At 44.1% G+C, this 22,209-nt stretch overlaps 1 protein-coding gene across 1 annotated transcript; it reads left to right on the top strand.

The window, feature by feature from the left end:
- The first annotated feature begins 929 nt into the window (after positions 1 to 929).
- On the top strand, positions 930 to 15,500 carry LOC132385948 (E3 ubiquitin-protein ligase TRIM39-like). Its single transcript, XM_059958180.1, has 5 exons — positions 930 to 1,070; positions 1,479 to 1,712; positions 4,607 to 4,629; positions 4,717 to 4,835; positions 11,516 to 15,500. Exons 2-5 carry the CDS (start codon positions 1,605 to 1,607, stop codon positions 12,061 to 12,063), a joined length of 798 nt encoding a protein of 265 aa, XP_059814163.1. The 5' UTR covers positions 930 to 1,070; positions 1,479 to 1,604; the 3' UTR covers positions 12,064 to 15,500.
- Positions 15,501 to 22,209: the final 6,709 nt, after the last annotated feature.

Below are 22,209 nucleotides of genomic sequence, written 5' to 3'. Positions count from 1 at the left end.
AAAGGGAGGAGAGAAACTCCTGCCCGGAATGTAGAGAGGTGATTGCTGACCGCACCCTCAGGGTGAATCGGGCCTTAGCAAATCTGGCTGAAAAAGCTCGAAATATAAACTTGTATCCGAAAGGGAAGGAAAGTAAACGTCACTGCAAGGAACATAAGGAAGAACTGAAGCTGTTTTGTGAAACGGACAGAACACTGACCTGTGTGATCTGTGCAGTGGCGGAGGAACACAAGGAACACCGTTTCCTGCCGATTAAAGAAGCCGTTAAAAGCTACATGGTAAAAGCTAAACTTTAATTTAATACTTGACGCATTTCCTTTGTCCTACACACCGTCACACGAGTCTCCATAACTAACACATCATTCTCTGCAACTTCCGCCATCTCCAACGGTATTCTAGCATCTCTCCTTCACAAAGCTCACCTCCTCACCCCGCCACTCTCCGCTCTCTATTCGGATCGCGCTCTACGTTCTGTATCGCCCTGATCCACTCGCTCCTCCCCACTGATTTCCCTCCTGGCACTGGTGACTGTAAGCGGGACAAGTGCTACACCTGATTACCAAACTCCTCCCTCGTCACAACTCAAGGCCGCAAACATCCCCAGTTCCTCCCATTTCTTCCATGTTCAATTGTCCCCTTGTATCCAATTGTCCTGTTTCTCCAGCCCTTTACCTCTTCTACCTGTGCCCTCTCAGCTTCTCACTTCATCACCCTCCCCCACGTTCCCCCTCACGTTGTCTCACCCGTCACCTGTCCGCTGGTTCTCATCCCCAACCTGTTTATTCTGGCTTCTGTCCCACTCCTTCCCAGTCCTAATGGAGGGTCTCATCCCGGAACACCGACTGTTCATTTCCCCTGAACAGATGCTGCCTGACTCACTGAGTTCCTCCGGTATTTTGTGTGATAATCGGGTATGATATCCTGTTTCTTTTGATGCATCTTTTTTTCTATTTCCTTCACTCGCTGACTTCCAGGATCAGCTAAAATCTTCCTTAGACTCTCTCAGAAAAAAGAAATCAGACTTCCAGGAAAAGGAGCAGCAACAGAAAGAGAAGATTTCCGGAATTCTGGTGAGGCTTCCTGAGCGGAATTTCTGATATTACTGTCGAGTTTTGGTCCCTTTAATGCAGAATAGCCGAGTATCGCAGCTCCAGTGACCTGGGTTCGATCCTGTCCTCTGCTGCCGTCTGTGTGGAATTTGCATACTCTCCCTGTGACCACGAGAGACTCCGACACGTCCCAAAGACATGCCGAATGAATAGTTAATTATAATCAATCCTGTGAAGGTGGGGGAGGGTGTATGTGAATCAGGTGGGAGCAAATCAGTCAAGAATAGGTTTCAAGAAAACATGAGTCAATGTGGTTGATGGGAATGCTTCCGAGCTAGCATGAAAATTAATGGAATAATAGTCTCCTTAATGTTATCAGGAAATACACACAGCAATACAGTAAATTAATCTTCATCATTTATTCGACAGGAACAGTCACAGAGCCTTCAGTCCCACATCACATCTCAGTTTGCTGAACTGCGCCAGATTATCACTGAGAAAGAGCAAAGCTTACTCAGGGATCTCAGGGAAGAAGAGAAGAGGATTCTTAATCCAATGGAGAAAAATCTTCGAGAGATTCAAGCGAATATAAGGATTATTCAGGAGGAAATCACTAAGTTAAAGGAACAGATGGATCTAAAAGACAGTGTGATGTTTCTCAAGGTGAGGGATTATATTTCAATTTGTTCCTGTCAAAGGGCACTAAATGAACAGTGGTATATTTGAAATAAACACAGCACAGCGGCCAATTCTAACAAATCAATTGCCGCTGCTGGTGACCTCACACAGATTGTTAGACTTGTATGACGAGCCTCCAATCACATGGATAATGACCTTCCAAAATGTCGACGATATGTATTCGATCCTTTATCTGCAACAGACAATCATGAAGCAATGAAACTTCAGCGTAATTAATCAGCAACAAAGCTGTTAACAAATGATATGATATCCGTCCGTCCTCAGAAGAAAACTGCCCAGAGCAAAGCACGAATGCGTAACTTATTCCCTTCACTATTACCACACTCCCACACACTTGACTCATTACCATAACAATCACGCAACACAGACAGGACTATCAAAGACAAAAAACAGATATGTTGCGCCTGCACACAACATTTACAAATGGCAGTAAATTGTTTCTCACCAGACAATTGATGCAACTATTCAGGGCTGTTGTTCTCCCAGAACTGGACTTCCACAACTTTTGTACATCCCAGGACAGAATGTAATCTTTTCTGAAATGGTTTACTCTGATTATAACACAAAGCTGCTGATTGTGTCCTTAATTATCACATTAACTCCCATTAACACCCAGATCCAGTCACAGGCTGTGAGTGTGCCTGGTGCGGTGGGTGTGACGGTCTCTCTTTCAATCCGTGAGAACAAAGAATGCGACCAACACATCAGACTTATCCATATCCGGTTTCAATCAGATTACGGAAACTTTCAATGTTTCTTTAATTTCTCAGAAAAATTTCACATTAGAAACGTAGAAGTATAAACATTGAAAACCAACAGCACAATACAGGCCCTTCAGTCCACAATGCTGTGCCAAACATGTCCTTACTTTAGGAATTACCTCGGGTTACACATAGCCCTCTATCTTTCTGAGCTCCATGTATCTCTGCAGGAGTCTCTTAAAAGACCCTATTGTATCCACATCCACTGCCGTTGCCGGCAGCTATTCCACGCACTCAGCACTATCTGCGTAAAATATTACCCCAACATCTTTCCTGCTTCTAAGCACCTTAAAACTGTGTCCTCTCGTGTTCAACATTTCTGTCCTGGGAAAAAGCCTCTGACTCTGATCAATGCCTCTCCTCATCCTATGCAGCTCTATCAGATCACCTCTCACCCTCCGTCACTCCAAGAAGAAAAGACCGAGTTCACTCAAACTACTCTCGTCAGGCAGGCTCCGCAATCCAGGCAACATCCTTGTAAATCTTCTCTACACCCCTTCTCTGGTGTCCGCATCCTTCCTGTAGTGAGGCGACAAGAACTGAGCACAGTACTCCAAGTGAGGCCTGGTCAGTGTCCAATGTAGCTGTAACATTACCTCTCAGCTCCCAAACTCCATTCCATGGCTTATGAAGTCCAATGCACCGTCTGCCTTCTTAACCACCGAGTCAAATTGTGTAGCTGCTTTGAGCATCCTATGGACTCGAACCTCAAGATCCCTCTGATCCTCCACACTGCCAAGAGGCATACAATAAATACCATAGTCTGCCATCATATTTCACCTACCAAAGTGAACCACTTTACACATATTTGGGTTAAACTCCATCTGCAACTTCTCAGCCCAGTTTTGCATCCTAAATGTCCTGCGTAAATTCGGACAGCCCTCCACACTATCCACAAAACCTTCAACATTTGTGTCATCAGCAAATTTAATGACTCATCCCTCCATTTCCTCATCGAAGTCATTTATAAAAATCACAAACAGACGGGGTCCCAGAATAGATCCCTGAGGCACACCACTGGTCACCGACCTCCATGCAGAATATGACCCGTCTACAACCACACTTTGTCTTCTGTAGACAAGACAATTCAAGATGAACAAATCAGAGTCCCCTGGATCCCTTGCTGAAATCCATATGCACTACTTCTGCTGTTCTACCTTCATCAATATGCTTTGCAACATCCTCAAAAAATACAATCAGGGTCATAAGACACGACCTGCCTTTGACAAAACCATGCTGATTATTTCAAATCATATTATGCTTCTCCATGTTGTAAAGTTCATAAGTCCTGCCTGTCAGGATCTTCTCCATCAGCTTAGCAACTACTGAAGGAACAATCCTTGGTCTATAATATACTGGGCTATCTCTACTCCCTTTCTTGAATCAGGGAATGATATCTGCATCCCCCCAATCATCTGGAACCGTTCCCCTCCCTGTTTATGATGCACAGATCATCGCCAGTGGCTCAGCAATCTTCTCCCTCATCTCTCACAGTGGCCTGGGGTGCAAATTGTCCGGTCTCCATCAGGAACAGGCCATCCGGTTCATCATTTTCTATCAATTTCCCTGCTTCAGAATTATCCTCCCACCTGCTCACCACACCCAGCAACAGAGCCCCGAATTCGATGGTCCCTCAAGTATTTATCCAGCTTTCCGATTGCATTCAATCTCTCTTGTTCCGCTTCAACCACTCCTGTGGCAGCGAGTTCCACATCCTCTTCACTAAAGTTCTTGTAGGATTTATTAAGAACCAACTGGAATTTTATCTGCCACAATTCTTCCCATAAATAGAGGAACATTCTCCACCGGTCACAATTAAATCCATCACTGATCCTAAATTCTTCCATCTTATCACCCTGATGTCGTATCCAGATGAAAATGCACAGCCTGTCCTGTCTTCCCTGTAAGTTCCATCCTCTCAGTAATGGTCTGACATTCAGAAACTTTCCCTGTAATTTACCCCGTAGTTCTGTATTGTCCGTGTGTGTGAGTGGCTGCGGGATTGGGAATGTTCAACACTCTGTAATGATTTGGATGAAGTTCAGGATGTGGACAGTAAATCCAAGTCTAATCGGATTTGTGTTTTATTTATTTCAGGAGGAAGCTCGTCGGAACAGAAGGTAGGACAGGCTCTTTACTGAAACCCTGAATGGATTTGTAAAGTAGTTCAGAATAGCAATTTATAACCAGCAGTTTAATATTTACAGGATTAATGACGATGTCCAGGAATTGTCAGTGACAGATGAGGCCCTACCGGTTGAAAAATTCGATCACCCCTATTTGTTGAACACAGTGCTGAGACAAATACGTGATGCCATTAATCGAGGTAAAACTTAAAATGATTCATTTAATTTTCTTTGTTCAATTAAGTTTTGAAGCAAGTATTGGCTGTGATAATGGACTGAAGGGGAATTGAAGTTTATTCCACATCAACCCCACTGGCTGGGAGGCATCACTGTCGCATGGTCAGCTGGAGATGTCAGACCCCTGGACACACCAGCACAGGGTCACAATACAACCAATACACAGGACTGGCAGATGAACCACTGTGTCCTGATCCCAGGCACACTGCACCAACACGCCAAGACATGAATTTCAATCCTACTACAGGAGTTGGCAAATTAATACTGACTTGATGATATTGTAGGGAATAAAAGCGGGTATTAGAGTGGTTACCGGGATTGTCAGAAAAATACACAAGTCCTTCGTGCGCTGTGAGTGCAGCCTCTGACTGACACAGGTCTTCACCACACCCCCTCCTGAACCCGCAACTCTCACTGATGTTAGATGGAGAAGTGGGGAGCTGTAGTGACAGGGGACTCAATCGTCAGGGGAGCAGACAGGAAATCTGTGAAAGTGAACGGGACCCCCGAATGGTATGTTGCTTCCCAGGTGCCAAGGTCAGGGACGTCTGGGATAATGTCCGCAGAATTTCAGAGAGGAAGAGAAAACAGCCAGATATCTTGGAACATATTGGTACCAATGACACAGGAAGTAAAACCAAATTGGTCCTGAAGATAGAATTTAGAGAGCTCAGTAGAAAGCTGAGAAGCAGTACCTCCAAGGTTGTAATATCTGGAATGTTGCCTGTGCCACGTGCCGGCGTGGGGAGGAACAGGATGTTTTGGCAGATAAATGTGTGGCTGAGAAGCTTTTGCAGGGGTCAGAGCTTCAGCTTCTTGGATCATTGGGATCTCTTCTGGGGGAAGTATGACCTGTTCAATAGCGACGGGTTGCACCTGAACCCGAGGGGGAACAATATTCTTTCAGAGAGGTTCGTTACAGCTTTTGGTGAGGGGTTCAACTAATTTGGCAGTGGGGCGGGAACGAGAGTACAGGGACGCTGGATAGGATTGATGGTAAAAAAAGAGAGGGATAGCGTGCAGTTAGACTGCCAGATAGGGCGGACAGATGCGAGTACAGAATTGCAGCCAGCAGGGTGAGTATTAGTGCATTAGGGACGCAGAATCAAAATGGGCAGCAAATACAGTACTCAAAGTGTTAGATCTCAATGCATGGAGTATAAAAAATAAGGTTGCAGATTGTCTGGTGTGATGTTGTAGCCATCGCTGAATCGTGACTGAAGGAAGGTTGCAGTTGGGAGCTGAATGACCAAGGTTACACAATGTATCGGTGGTATAGGAAAGTAGGCAGAGGGGTGACATGGCTCTGCTGGTAAATCAGTAGAAAGTTGTGGCATAAGATACGAACATGGTGAATCCTTGTGGGTTGAGTTATGTATCTACAAATGTAAAAGGACCCTGATGACAGTTATATACAGTCACCCCAACAGTAGCTGGGATGTGGACCACAGGTTACAACTGGAAATAGAAAAGTCATGTCAAAAGGACAAATGTTATGTTAGTCATGGGAGATTTGAACATGCAGGTGAATTGCGAAAATCAGGTTGGTAATGGATCTCAAGAGAGTGAATTTGTTCAATGCCTAAGAGGTGGCTTTTTAGAGCAGTTTGTCCTTGAACCTACTAGGAAATCAGCTCTACTGGATTGGGTGTTATGTATTGAACCGGAGGTGATTAGCAAACTAAGGCAAAATATCCATTACGAGGCTGTGCTCACAACATGACAGAGTTCAGTTTGAAATTTGATAAGGAGAAAGTAAAGTCAGACGTTGTAGTATTTCACTAGAGTAAAGGAAATTAAAGTGGTCTGAGAGAGGAGTTTGCCAAAGTAAATTGGAAGGAGGTGCTGGCAGTGATGAAAGCAGAGCAGAAATGGTGTCAGTTACTGGGAAAATGAGGAAGGTGAACGATAGGTGTACTCCAAAAATAAATAAATACTCAAATGGCAAAACAGTGGCTGACAAGGGAAGACAAGCTAATGTAAAAGCAAAAGAGAGGGTGTACAACAAAGCAAATATTAGTAGGAAGACAGAGGATTGGGAAGCTTTCAAATATCTAAAGAGAGGAACTAAAATAATTATTGGGAGGTAAAAAATGAGACATGAAATTGAATTGAATTGACTTCATTATTTTTATCCTTCATATACACGGAGTAACAATCTTTAGGTGACATCCCTGTATAAATGAGCAATGTACAATTTATAGTAATTTATGATAAATAATATGTATAACATGCTAGTCAATATAACATAGAACCACAGTTGTCTCCGCACGAGTTAAGCAGTCTGATGGCCTGGTTGTAGAAGCTGTCCCCAGATCCTATTGCTCCTGGCTTTTATGCTGCGGTACCTTATCCCGGATGGTAGCAACTGGTACAGTTTGTGGCTGGGCTGACGTGGGTCTCCAGTCATACTTCAGCCCTTTTTACACACCTGTCTTAGAAAAACAAGCCAGCAAAGAAAATCAAATTGCGTTTCGTATTTTAAAAAATAGAGATGTAAGTGGATATAAGATCACTAGAGCATGAGGTTGGACAAAGAGATGTTCGGTGAACAAAAATGAGTACTTTGCATCAGTCTCCACCGTGGAAGACACCAGCACTATGCCCGGTGTTGAAGGGTTCGAGGGAAGAGAAGTGAGTGCAGTTACTGTTACAAGGGAGAAGATGCTCAAAAAGCTGAAAGCCCTAAAGGTACTTTAGTCACCAGGACCAGATGAACTGCACCCGAGTGCTCTGAAAGAGGTAGAGGTAGACATTGTGGAGACATTTGGAATGATCTTTCAAAAGGTATTGGTGACAGAGGACTGGAAATTGCAAATGTCACTCTAATCTTTTAGTAAGGAGGAAGGCAGCAGAAAGGAATGTATAGACCTGTTAGCCTCCCCTCTGTGGTTGGGGAGAAGTTAGTGTCAATTGTTAAGTATGAGGTTATGGAATACTTGCTGACACTGGATAAGATAGGACAAGTCAGCCTGGATCCCCTAGGGAATATCTTGCCTGACAAACCTGTTGAAATTCTTTGAGGGGATTACAAGTAGGATGGATAAAGAGGATGCAGTGGATGCTGTATATTCGGAATCGCAGAAGGGCGTTGACAGGGATGGGAAAACATGAAGCTGCTTACCAAGTTAAGAGCTCATGGTATTATAGAAAGTTATCTCTCTCTCTGTGGGAATGTAACCCCATAGTTCCCTCATTAAAATAATCTGTCTCACTTTCAGTCTGAGCTCTCTGGTTCTGTACTCCCATTTCCCTGAAAAAGACTCAACCTATCTGAGCCCCTTATTAACGTATTTACTTCGATAAGGGGTCATCACTCAATTTCCTACACTCCACCTAAATAGCCCGAGCTTATCCATTCTCTGCTTTGTACCCAAGCTCGCAGTCCTGATAACATCCTCCTTAAGCCTCCTGTCCAGGGTAATGATATCCTCCCCATATTCGGGGAACCGCAAATGCAAACAATATCCCTAGTGTGGTCTATCATAAACATCAAAGACCTTACTTCAGTTCATGTGGACGTGTGGAATAGGCTGAGTTGTGGTGGAAAGCAGATCCTGACTTGAAGCTCAACATTCCAGGATACACCTTGTATTCAAAGCACAGGCAGGTAGACAGAGAGGCTGGGGAGGATCTGTTGGTAAAATATGAAATGAAATCTTTATAGAGAGGTGAGATAGGATTGGAAGATGTAGAACCATTGTGGGTAAAGTTAAGAAACTGCAGAGGTAAAAAGACCCTGATGAGAGTTATGTAAAGGCCTCTGAATAGTAGCCATGAATAGTAATGGGATACAAATTACACCTGGAGATAGGAAAAAGGACAAGGAGGTAGATTGGGAAAATCATGAAGGTGCTGCATTTCAAGAGAGAGAATTTGTACAATGCCTCCATGATGGCTTTTTAGAACTGCTTGTGATTGAGAATTCACCCCGGAGTTTGAGAGGGAGATAACGTCAGATATACATCAGAGTGGAGTAAAGTTAGTTATGGAGGTACGAGGGAAGAGCTGACCAAAGTAGATTGGAAGGGGACACGAGTAGGGATGATTGCAGACCATCAAAGACTGGAGTTCCAGGGGCAACCCAGATAAATAAAACCCAAAGATGAAGAAGTATCATACAGAGGATGAGGTAACCGTGTTTGAAAAGGGAAGTCAAAAACAGCATAACAGCGAGAGGGCATTCAATTGAACAAAAATTAGCAGGATGTTGGAGTATCGAGAAGATGTTGATAATCAACAGAAGGGAATTACAAAGCCATAAGGAGTGAAAATGAGATATGAGGGAAAGCTCATCTACAATACTCAAGAGGACACAAAAAAGTAAAGAGTAAAAGAGAGGTGAGAGTGGAAATTGAACCCCTAGAAAATGGCACTGGAGAGAAGAATTGTTAGATAAAGACATGGCAGATGTAGTTATTTTGTATTATGTGTCACTGTGAATGATACTAGCTGTATGTCAGAAATGTGAAAGAGTCAGGGGACAGAAAGGAGTGTTGTTGCTATTACTGAGGAGAAAGTGCGTGGGACGATTACAGATTCCGGTTCTTGATCCGGTCCGCGGATTCCGGACTCCGGGTCATGTAGCCGTCCCTCGTTTCGCACTTGAGCCCAATTAGTCACCTGAGAATCATCTTGTCTAAAGGAGACGCTCCTGATGCCTATCGGCTGACGGTGTATATAAAGGGCTCTGAGCATATTTAGGGTGTTGTCCTGCTTACGCTGAGTTCGTCCTTTTTATCTTGTTCCTCCGGTTCGCCCTGTTTATCTGGTTATTCTGTTCATCCTGTTTCGTCCTGCTCTTCCTGAACTGGAGCACCCACCGTCAAGACTAGTTATGCGAGTAAACCTGGCAGCCACCCTGGACCGAGTTCCCTTCCTATTCCTTGCCTCGGTCGGGTATGCCTGGCCGGACTGCCATTGCCCGCTGCGGGATTCTGCACCGTTCTATCCTTCGCTGCCGATGGGTTGTGCCCCGCAACCTGCCCAGGTGACCCGTGACTGGGAGTGTTCCTGCTGGGAGTTCCAGGCCCTGCCCTAGAGTTATGTCGCCCGCCCAGAGAATTTCAAGACCCCGCCTGAACTTCAAGACTCTCTCGGAACTCTAGTATCACCTTGAACGTCACGTCCCTCACGCTCACAACGGTCTCCACGTCTTGTCTTTCGTTTACTTGTTCCCACCCTGCCCCTGGTACTTCAGTGCCTGCGTCCTGAAAATTGGGTCCAGTCCTCACCCCCCCCCCCCCCACAGTCCCGTGATGACAGGTGCAGAACTCCCTAAAGGTTAACTTGCAGTTCGTGTCAGTGGTAAGATTGGCAAACTCAATGTTTGCTTTCATTTCGAGAGGATCAGAGTACAAGAGCAAGGATGTAATGCAGAGGTTTTATAAGGCATTGGTCAGTCCACACTTGGATTATTGTGAGCAGTTTTAGGTCCCTTCTATCGGGAAACAGGTACTGGCATTGGAGGGGGTCCAGAACATTCGCAAGAATGATTCTGGGAATGAAAGAGTTAACATAGGAGTGTTTGATGGCTCTGGGCCTGTACTCACTGGAGTTTAGAAGAATGGCTGATTTATTATCCCCCTCAACCCTATTCTCCCGCCTGCTCGCCATAACCTTTCAGACTCTGACTAATCAAGAAGTTTACTTACCAACTTCTGCTTTAAAAATCAAACAGGAGAAAATCTGCAGATGCTGGTAATCCAAGCTACACAGGTCCTGATGAAGGGTCTCGCCAGATCTCTCTGACACCTGTCTGGAGAGAGTTGATGTTGGGAGGATGTGGGTGGGTCGAGAACGGTAAGCACAGCCTCCGACTATAGGGATGTCCATTTAGGACAGAGATGCGGAGGAATTCCTTTATCCACAGGATAGCGAATCTGCCACAGGCAGCTGTGGAGGCCAAATAATTGAGTATATTTAAAGCTGAGTAACACACACAAATTGTTGGGGGAACAGCAGGCCGGGAAGTTTCTATGGAAAAGAGTAAACAGTCGACGGTTCAGACTGAAACACTTCATCCAGACCTGTGTTGCTTAAGGGTTCCTGCAAATTCAACCCCTGTCCTAAAGAGGGGCTGCGGGGGATGGGGTTTTGGAAAAGGGGACAAAGGGATCCTCATGTCCCATTTTTGTCCCCTTCAACTTCTCATTATGTCGACACACACATGTTCACCCATGGGCTTTCCACCCATCCCTCCCCCTCCTGGTTCAATCTGCCATTCATCTCTCCCCTACTGGTTCCCATTATCACCTCCTTTACTGTCTCGAACCATCACACTGCCTCGCCTCACACTCACAAATGAATGTGAACATTGAATAAAGGGCCTGTTCCTGTGCTGTACTTTTCTATGTTCTCTTTTCCCAGTTTCGAAGAATGAGAGGGGATCTCAGGGAAACACAAAATTCTTTCAGGTGTCAACAGGCAGGAGTGAGGGAGGATGATTTCCCTGTCCAGCGGAAAATCCACAGGGAGACATTAGTAGTCCATCCGCTTTCGTCGGGTCCATTCGTGGGAAAGGTTCGTGTCGGCCACCCGACCGCGCCTGAGGCCCAGAGGCCTTTCACTCGATCCCGGGGTTGCGCAGCCCGAGTCTCCCCCGATCCCCGGGGACGCTCTAATTCTCTGATTTTCCCCACAGTCTCTGTCACCCTGGATGTGGAAACGGCGCATCCGTGTCTCGAGGTGTCTGAGGATCGGAAGAGTATGAGATGTACCGAGACCTGGAGGAATCTCCCTGACACCGGGAAGAGATTCACATTCTGGGAATGCGTGCTGGGATCGGAGGGATTCACATCGGGGAGACATTACTGGGAGGTGAACGTGACGGGGAATCGGTTCTGGGGTCTGGGAGTCGCCGCAGAGTCTGTGGAGAGGAAGGGAGGGTTCAGTCCGGAGACCGGATTATGGGTCATCGGGCGGTATTATGACGTGTTATATCGGGGTTGCGACGTGTTCGGTGATCTCAACTGTCCCGAGTCCCGTCTCCCTGCCGGTCCCATCCCCGGGAGGGTGGGATTTTATCTCAGTTACGAGTCCGGGACAGTTTCATTTTTCAACGCGGAGACCAAGTCCCATCTCCACACCTTCACTGGGAATAAATTCACGGAGAAACTTTATCCTCTCTTCGCGACCTGGGATATGAACCAGTGGCTGAGAATCTGCTCCGGTTCCGCTCCGGATGTGTAAATGGGTCCCGGGACCGGCGTCAGGAGTAAAGTCCCTGTAAATATAAATGAGCGAAGAGTGCAGCTAAATACGTGGCTAAGGAGATGGTGCAGGAGGGAGGGTATCAAGTTTCTGGACAATTGGACTTTGTTCCCGAGAAGGTGGGACCGATGGGTCGGGTTGCCCCTGAACTGGTAGGGGCTAACATCCTTGCGGGTAGCTTTACTAGTGCTGTTCCGGGGTGGGAAGGGAAGTGAGGAAGGGGGCTGGGAGAGTTTAAACTAGATTTGCACGGGGAGGGGAATCAGAGTGTTAGAGCAGATTGTGAGGTAGAGGTGGATAAAGGTCATGCGAGGACTGCATGTATAGACCGAAAACAAAGGTTTATACGTGGTAGAAACGTGCATCAATTTCAATGCACGGACTATTGTATGATGAGTTTAGGGCGTGGATTGACACGTGGAATTACCACATTATTGCTATTAGTGAGACTTGGTTGCATGAGGGGCAGGACTGGCAGCTTAATGTTCCGGGGTTCCGTTGTTTCAGACGTGATTGACGGGGAGGGATGAAAGAGGAGGAGAGGCATTACTGGTCAGGAAAAATATCACAGCTGTGTTTAGACAGGACAGCCCGGAGGGCTTGTCTACAGATGTCATATGGGTGGAGCTGAGGAACGGGAGATGTGTGACCACACTAATAGGGGTGTATTACAGACCGCCCAATAGTCAGAGAGATTTGGAGGAGCAAATCTGTAGAGAGATAATAGACCGATGTAAGAAACAGAAAGCGGGACAAGTAGGGGATTTTAACTTTCCACATATTGACTGGGACTCCCAAACTGTAAAGGGGCTAGATGGCTTGGAGTTTGTCAAATGTTTTCAGGAAAGTTTTCTAAATCAATATATAGAGGTACCTACGAGAGAGGATGCAATACTTGATCTCCTATTAGGAAACCAGACAGTCAGGTGACAGAAGAATGTGTGGGAGAACATTTTGGGTCCAGTGACCATAATGTCATTAGTTTGAAGTTAATTATGGATAAGGATAGGCCTGGTCCTCAAGCTGAGGTTCTATATTGGAGAAGGGCCAATTTTGTGGAAATGAAAAAGGATTCAGGAAGAGTTGATTGGGATAAGTTTTTTTTCTGGCAAGGATGTGTTCAGTAAGTGGAAGGCCTTCAAAGGAGAAATTTTGAGAGTGCAGAGTTTACATGTTCCTGCCAGGATTAAAGACGAATTTAACAGGCATAGGGAACCTTGGTTTTCAAGGGATATTGGCAATCTAGTTCAGAAAAAAAGAAGAGGTGTATAGCAGGTATAGGCAACAAAGAACAAATTAGGCACTTGAAGAGTATAGGAAACGTAAGAAAACACTAAAGAAGGAAATCAAGAAGGCAAAAAGAAGACATGAGGTAGCTTTGACAGATAATGTGAAGGTCAACCCGAAGGGTTTCTACAAGTATACTAAGAGTAAAAGGATAGTAAGGGACAAAATTGGTCCGCTAGAAGATCGGAGTGGCCGTCTATGTGTGGAGCCTCACGAGATGGGGGAGATCTTAAACAGTTTACTCAGGAAACTGGAATAGTGTATATGGAAGGAAGGGAAATAAGCAGTAGTGTCATGGAACTTTTAGAGATTAAACAGGAGAAGGTGCTTGCTGCCTTCCAGCGAATAAAGGTAGATAAATCCCTTGGGCCTTGATATTTCCTCGGACCTTGAGAGAGACGAGTGTAGAAATTGCAATTGCCCTGGCGGAAATATTTAAAATGTCCTCAGCCACGGGTGCAGTGCCAGAGGATTGGAGGGTAACTCATGTTATTCCGTTGTTTAAAAAAGGCTCCAATAGTAAACCAGGTAATTACAAGCCGGTGAGCCTGGCATTAGTGGTAGGTAAATTATTGGAAGGTGTTCTGAGAGATGGGATATACAAGTATTTGGACAGCCAAGGGCTGATTAAGGATAGACAGTGTTTAACGAATCTTGTAGAGTTTTTCGAGGAGGTGACCAAGAAAGTAGATGAATGAAAGGCTATGGATGTTGTTCACATGAATTTTAGTTAGGCCTTTGACAAGGTCCCACATGGGAGGTTATTTCAGAAGTTTATACACTAGGTATCTATGGAGAGGTTGTAAACGGGATTCGAAATTGGCTGTGTGGGAGAAGACAGAGAGTGGTAGTGGAAGATTGCTTCTCAGACTGGAGGCCTGGGACTCGTGTTGTTCCTCAGGGATCTGTGCTGGGACCATTGCTATTTGTTGTCTGTATCAATGATATAGATGTGGTCAGTTGGATCAGCAATTTTGCTGATGGCACCAAGATTGGAGGCGTTGTGGACAGCGAGGAAGGCTTTCAAAGCTTGCAGAGGGATCTGAACCAACTGGAAAAACGGGCCAGAAAATGGCAGATGGAATTTAATACAGAAAAGCGTGATGTGTTGCAGTTTGGAAGATCAAACCAAAGTAGGACATACACAGTAAATGGTAGGGCACTGGGGAGTGCGGAGGAACAAAGGGATCTGGGAGTACTGGTACATAATTCCATGAAAGTAGACAGGGTTGTAAAGAAGGCTTTTGCCATTCTGGCATTCATAAATCAAAATAATGACTATAGGAGTTGGGATGTTATGGTGAGGTTGAAGAAGGCATTGGTGAGGTCAAATTTGGAGTCTTATTTATGGTTCTGGTCACCTAACTATAGGAATGATAGCAGTAAGATTGAAAGAGTGCAGAGAAGATTTACTAGGATGGTGCCAGGTCTTCAGGAGTTGAGTTAAAGGGAAAGATTGAAAAGGTTACGACTTCATTCCTTGGAGCGTAGAAGAATGGGGGGGGGGGCGGATTTGATAGAGGTATATACAATTATGAGGGCAATAGACAGTAACTGCATGTAAGTTCTTTCCACTTAGGAAGATTAAATATGAGAGGACATGGCTTTCGGGTGAAAGGGGAAAGGGTTTGGGGAACATTAGGAGGAACTTCTTCTCTCAAGGGAGTGGTGGGAGTGTGGAATGAGCTGCCACCTGACGTGGAAAATGCGGGCTCACTCTTGTTTTAAAAATAAATTGGACAGACACATGGATGGGAGAGGTGTTGAGGGTTACGGACTGGGTGCAGGTCAATGGGACGAGCGGAATAAAGTTTCCGCACAGACTAGAAGCGCCGAATGGGCTGTTTTCTGTGCTGTAGTGTTCTATGGTTTTATGGAGTGAAATAAACACGAGATGAGAATTATCGATCGACTAATTTTAACTCGTTCACCGCATCCGTCAACCGAACAGAAACACCGGTGATTCAGCAGCAGCTGCGGGCGGTGGATCCTGAGCTCCCCCGGTCCGAAAGTCTACCCGTAATGAGACAGGTTAAATGGGACAAGTGCTGACCGGAAAAGACATTGAAGATTGTTCATTAAGTTCATCTGCCATTTCTTTGTCCCCCACTACTTCTTCACCAGCATCATTTTCCAGTGGTCCAGTATCAACTCTCATCTCCCTTTCACTCTTCATGTAACTGAAAACTAAACTTTTAGTATCCTGATTTATATTATTGGCCAGTTTGCCCTCATATTTCGACTTGACCATTCTTATGGCTTTTTTCGTTGCCTTTTGTTGGATTTTAAGAGCATCCCAATAATCCAACATCCCACTCACCTTTGCTACCTCATTTTGCTACTTTCTTCGGTTTAACACAATCCTTAACTTCCCTTGTCATCCACGGATTCCTAGACCTGCCATTTGAGAACTTTTTCTGTGGGACATGTCTATCCTGCACCTTGTAAACTTTCCCAGATACTTCGGCCACCTCAGTTCAGCCATAATCCCCGCAGAATTCCCCTTCAATTCACTCGGGCAAGTTCCTCTCTCATGCCATTGTAATTCCCTTTATTCCATTCCGAGACTGATACATGTGACGTAGGCTTCTCCCTCTCAAATTGCAGTATGAATTCAATTATATTATGATCACTACTTCCAACAAGTTCCTTAACTTTAAGCTCCCGAATAAGGTCACAACACCCAATCTAAGATAGCCTTTACCCGAGTAGGCCCACACACAAGATGTTCTAAAAAGCCGGTTCATAGGCATTCAACAAATGCCCTCTTGTGATCTGACAACATCCTTTTCCAGCTCAAACTGCGAGTTAATTTGAAGTCAGTCTCATAAATTAATAAAGTTTTTTCTAAAAACTATCTACCCTCCCGAAGATTGTACTGAAGACTGCATTTGATTTTTCTTCAGCATTGTACGCTTCACATTGAAATAGTATGTGTTACGACAGTTTCATAATGATAAAACGTACACGACTCAAAATGAAGTTTTCTAATTAGATACAAGGCATAATTAAGCATAGTGTGGGCATTTCTAAGTCGTGTCAATATCATTCCTTCCCTTGTTTTAAGCCCTTCTTCTATAAACCAAACACGTTTATGTATTCTGTAAAGGTGATTGTCCTTATGTCCATTATCCTACAAGTCTTGGCGTAAGCCCCTAATTCGTAACACTACCAACCCTTTCGGTTCTGATTTGCTAAGTGGAAGGTCTATATCCACAGCTTAGCATTTAACAACTTTTGTTGTTAAATAGTCAACCCCATCATTTCCCTCAACAGTGTGATGTGCAGAGCCCATAATGTGTAGACATATAAATCTAACTTTACATATGAGTTTCCAAATGTCACTCTAACCTACTGCCAGAATGACCTGTTTAAGACTCATCAAAGCCGAAATATATTCTGAACAAATTGTAAGGACCAATGTCCTCCACCCACTCTAAGCCTAAACCGTTGGCAAAGAGTTCAACTTCCTTTGCTGGTAAATGCCTGCAAGTCATTTCTTTATCATTTATCTGCCATTCAGGCACACAAAAACAGCCACACCAACATCCCCAGTTAAGTTATCTTCTGATTCATCTGTAAAACATTGTTACTGTCTGATAATAACTTTAATTTATATGCTGATGAACCAACAGGCTGAAAGCTTAAAATCCTCATCAATTTGCCCACCGTTTGACCTATTAATTGTAAATTTCAATTTCTACCTCTAATCTATAAAGCTACATCATCTGTATATTGTGATTTAACCAGAGTATCCATCTCAGCGAAAATATCAGTAATCATAATATTAAATAATGAAGGGCTACAAATACTGCCCTGTGGGATCCCAGTCTCTGTCCGTAGAAACACAAACAGAACACGCCGACACATACTTGCACAGTCCGTCCAAATAAAAAGAACTCTGAAAAATCATACTATCTCCCCTCACTCCTAATTGCCATAATTTAATCAAAAGTCCTTCTTTCTGTAATATATCACTTCCCTTTTCAGTATCAGTATTATTATTACAAAATCTTTTTCTAATTCCTATGGCCGTATTTCTTTATCATTTCCCTGAATTACAGTCACACAAAAACAGCCACACCAGCATCGCCAGTTAAATTATCTTTTGATTCATCTGTAAAAATGGTTACTGTATGATAATAACTTTCATTAATATACCGATGAACCAACAGACTCTCAGACAGAACCGAATCCGATCGTGTAACCTAAAATCAACTGAAACCATTGGAAAAACAATGTCGGGTTGCAGAGAAAGCTACAATGGGACATATTGTATCATCAAATACACCCATATAACCAGTGTGATAAGAACCCAGCCACCCAAAACAAAACACACTCTTCTTGTGATGTCCCCAACCGTCCTCTAGCACACCTTTAACAGGATGATCATTTCCTTGCCCACGCAAATTAATCCAGTATGTTGACATCAACTTGAACCTCTGTGACTTTGAGGGCAATTGTCCCATTGGAATCAGTAAAGCCAAAACAGGAGACGACATTACTGCACCAGAACGCAATCTTAAAGCCTGTAATTGTATCACATACCAATATTTTAAATTTGAAGATGAAGCTGAACCATAAGCCACAAAGACATAATCAAGAACAGATCAAATTAAACAAATATAATTGGTAAACAAAGATTTTCATGTTGCACCCAAGAATACCCACATAGATGTCTGAGGAGATTTAAAGCTCCTTTACATTTATCAATTATTTTACTGATAGGTGTTTCCACGTCAGCTTATTATCCATCCACATACTGAGAAATCTTACCACTGACACTTCTCAAGAAGTGTCATATAACTTAAAATCAATAAATCATATAATTTAAAATCAAGTGAAAGTCTATTAATCCTATTTGTAAAGCACATACCCTTCCAAAATCCTCTCTAATCTCTAATCAAACGCTATACAACCTGTTTTCCAAAATATAACTCAAGCGCTTGATTACCATACATTCCATCAGTTTATATAAATGAGACATTCACGATATAGGCCCATAGCAAAACCTCCCAGGTTTTCGAATATGCACAATTGCTGCCATTTCCCATGAGGAACGGACATAGCCTAACCTCCACGCCCGTTTCCAAAATTTCATATTTTCACAGAAGAGAATTATATACAAATTATATACAAATACAGTGACACAACCTTCCCTGTTTCAGTAACAATCATTTTGCCCTCATTAATCATCACTGGAATAGTATGATCCCCACAAATCCCCCCCTCCCCCATTTTCTAAATCATACGCCAAACCTCTCCAAGTTTAATATCCCTTCCAATATTATCTGTATATAACCTCCAGTAAATCACCACCTTTCTCAGCACGGCCTGCGCCCTTTTATTCTTAATAATGTCACTCGGAGAACGATGCATCATCACATAAAAACTTACATTTCTCGCAATTTGCTTCCTGTCCTGATATAAATCCAAACTCAAGCTCAAAAAGACTGGAAGGCTGACTGACGTTCACAACAACTAATCACCGTGTGAGTTCCCATTTGACCAGCAGGTACTGCAGGCAATGACAGCAGGGGTCAGTGTTGTATCTGAGCTGCTATAGGCTGGTGGATATCTGCCCATGATCAGCCCCTCCTCTTCCGCTCCATCGCCATGGCGGAGATCAGCGAGTCGCTTCTGTCGGTGTCGCCGGCCTCGGCGCCCACAAGGACGGGTGTGATTCCCCTTCGCGCTTCGGTGGGTCTGTTTCGGTGACGTCTGTCGTGGCGGAGAAAAAAACGTTTTTGCAGGGAGCGATAGAGAAGGCGAGGACATGACTACAAATCCCAGAATGCACAAAGCTGGGGCTATTGTTTAGGGATAAGATATAAAAGCAAAACGGAGGAAAATGTAATGCATTCCGTATTCTGTATTGCGTCATTCCGTCAATAAAAAAATAAATAAATAAGATAATAGATAGGTAGGAGAACTGCGCTGAGAAGTGGCAGATGGAGTTAAACCCAGTTACATGTGAAGTGGTACATTTCAGCAGGTCAAATTTAAACACAATATAATATTAATGGTAAGACTCTTGGTAGTGTGGAGCGTCAGAGAGATCTTGGGGTCCATACGACACTTAAAGCTGCTGCGCAGGTTGGCGGTGTTTTTAAGAAGGAGTCTGGTGTGATGGCCTTCATCAACAGTGGAATTGAATTCAAAATCTGTGAGGTATATTTCTCTTAACCAGTACATAAGTAATTGTACCCCAACACGACAGGGCTGTGGACTTAGTTGGACCCCACTTGGGAGTCCTGTGTTCAGTTCTGGTGGCCTCACTACAGGAAAGATGTGGATACTATAGAGAGTGTAGAGTAGATTTACAAGGATGTTCCTCTTGGATTGGAGAGCATGCCTTATGAGAATAGATTGAGTGAACTTGGCCTTTCCCTTTTGGAGCGACGGAGGATGAGAGGTGACCTGATATAGGTGTATAAGATGATGAGAAGCTTTGACCATGTGGATAGCCAGAGGCATTTTCCCAGGCTTGAAGTGACTAACACAAGGGAACGTAGTTTTAAGCTGCTTGGAAGTCGGTTCCAAGGGATTGTCAGGGGCAAGTTTCTTACACAGGGAGTGGTGGGTGCATGGAATGGGCTGCCGGCAGCGAAGGTGGAGGTGGATACAATAGGATATTTTAAGAGATTCTTAGATAGGTTAATGGAGCTTAGAAACATAGAGGGATATACGATCAGGAAATCCTAGGCAGTCTTTAGAGTAGGTTACATAGTCGGTACAACATTGTGGGCTGAAGAGCCTGTAATTTGCTGTAGATTTCTGTGTTCTGTGTCAAAGACAGGCAGAGGGATTAGTTTAAATTGACAGGAGGACAGCATGGGAAGGTTGGGCCAAAGGCCCTGTGTTTGTGCCGTAAGGGAGGGGTTCTGTCCCAACCATCGACTCTATTCCCCTCAACAGATGCTGCCTGACTTGACAACGTTCTTGAAAAGTTACATTCAGTTCCGCTTAGCATTCTGTAGAAAGGATGTTTTGTGCTGGAAGAGTGCAGAGGAGATTCATCATGATTGAGGGGGCTTGTGTTCATAAGTCCATAAGGCATAGGAACATAATTAGGCCGTTCAGCCCACTGAGCCAGCCAGGATGGAAAGGTGCCTCCACCACAGTCTGTGGCAGAGCATTCCACAGATCCAATACACCTCGGCTAATTAAAATAATAAGCTGCTTACCTCTGTTTGAAATTGTGGCCCCACAACTTTGTGGCTGTGCCCCACCACAGGAAATACCTTCCCACATCCACCTTATCCAGGCCTTTCAACATTCGTTAGGTTTCAATGAGAAGACTGCAGAGAAGACCCATCATGATTCAGTGCGCATGTGCCCATAAGACCATAAGTCATAGGAGCAGAATTGGGCGATCAGCCCATCGAGTCTGCTGCCTTCCTGTCATGGCATATCCCGGGTCAATTCCATACACCTGACCTCTCACTATATCCTCTGATGCGATGACTGACCAGGAAACTTTCAATTTCCTCCTTCAAAATACTGACAGACTTGGCCTTTACTGCAGTCTGTGGCAGAGCATTCCACAGATTCAATACACCCTGCCTAATAAAAAAAATCCACCTTATCTCTGTTTGAAAAGGTGGCTCCTCATTTTTGTGTATGTGCTCTCTCGATCTCGATAGTCCCACCATCGGTAAAATCCTCTCACATCCACCTTTCAACATTCAGCAGGTTTCAATGAAATACCCTCTGCATTCTTCAGAATTCCAGGGTGTACATGTTCAAAGATGCCAAATTGTCCTCATATGTTGACACCATCAATCCCAAAACCATACTTCTGAACCTCCTTTGGACTCTCTCCAATGACAACACATCGATTCTGAGATATGGGACCCCAAAACTGTTGAAAATACTTAAATTGTGGCCTGACTGGCATCTTATAAAGGCTCAGCGTTAACCCCTTGCTGTTATATACATGGAGCGAGATTGGACAGTATTGATCCACAGAGAGATCTTGGAATCCGAGTTCACAACTCCAGATACTGGTTCCAGTGTCAGGCAGTTAGGTTGCGTCTAGAAAATTGCATTCGAATACAGGAATAATGCGGAGGTTTTGGATGGTGAGAGGAAGAGGCTTAACAGTATGCTGCCTGGATAAAGTGAGACTGGACAATCTGGGGTAATTTTCTCCGAAGCCGCAGAGGCTGAGGGAGGTCTGACAGAAGTTTACAGGAATGTGAGAGACACAGACAGAGTGGACAGCCGGGATTTTTTTCTCTAAGGAGGAAATGTCCAATGCCAGAGGGAATAAAGAGGAGAAAGGGAGAACAAATCCTAACATCCTCATTGCTCCTCTTTGCACTATTTAAATATTTTGTAATTTAGAGTAATTTTGTATCTTTTCTCTGCACAGCTGCTGTTGGAAAAAAAAACTGTTAGAAAAGACAATGATGTTAAAAACCTGACTCCGAATGTTTAAAGATTTGCGTTTCAAGTTTTGTTTTTCATTCCCATAGTGGTGGGTGTCTGGAGTGAATGTCAGGGATGGTGGAGAAGGCAGATGTGATAGAGGCTATTATATACCACGTGAATGTGAGGAGAATGGAGGGATGTGTTCTTTGTGTCGGCAGAAGGGCTTGTTTAGTAAGGCATGAAGTGACCAGTTCAATTGGTTCAGAACAACACAGTGAGCAGAAGGGACAGTTCAAGGACAAGTAACAGCAAGCAGAGCAGGTAAACTGGATAAAGTGATCCCACTCAAGGAACAGACTGTGACGTCCGTGGATATATGCCGGCATCACGGTTTCCTCACCAAAGGTACTTCACTGCTGGATAAAATAAAGTTTGTGATGTTTATAACCAATGTTTATAAAA

Source organism: Hypanus sabinus (genome assembly GCF_030144855.1).
Source record: "Hypanus sabinus isolate sHypSab1 chromosome X2 unlocalized genomic scaffold, sHypSab1.hap1 SUPER_X2_unloc_7, whole genome shotgun sequence".
Classification (NCBI taxonomy): Eukaryota; Metazoa; Chordata; class Chondrichthyes; order Myliobatiformes; family Dasyatidae; genus Hypanus; species Hypanus sabinus.
The sequence above is the reverse complement of the archived record's forward strand: the minus strand, read 5'-3'. Positions and strand labels throughout refer to the sequence as shown.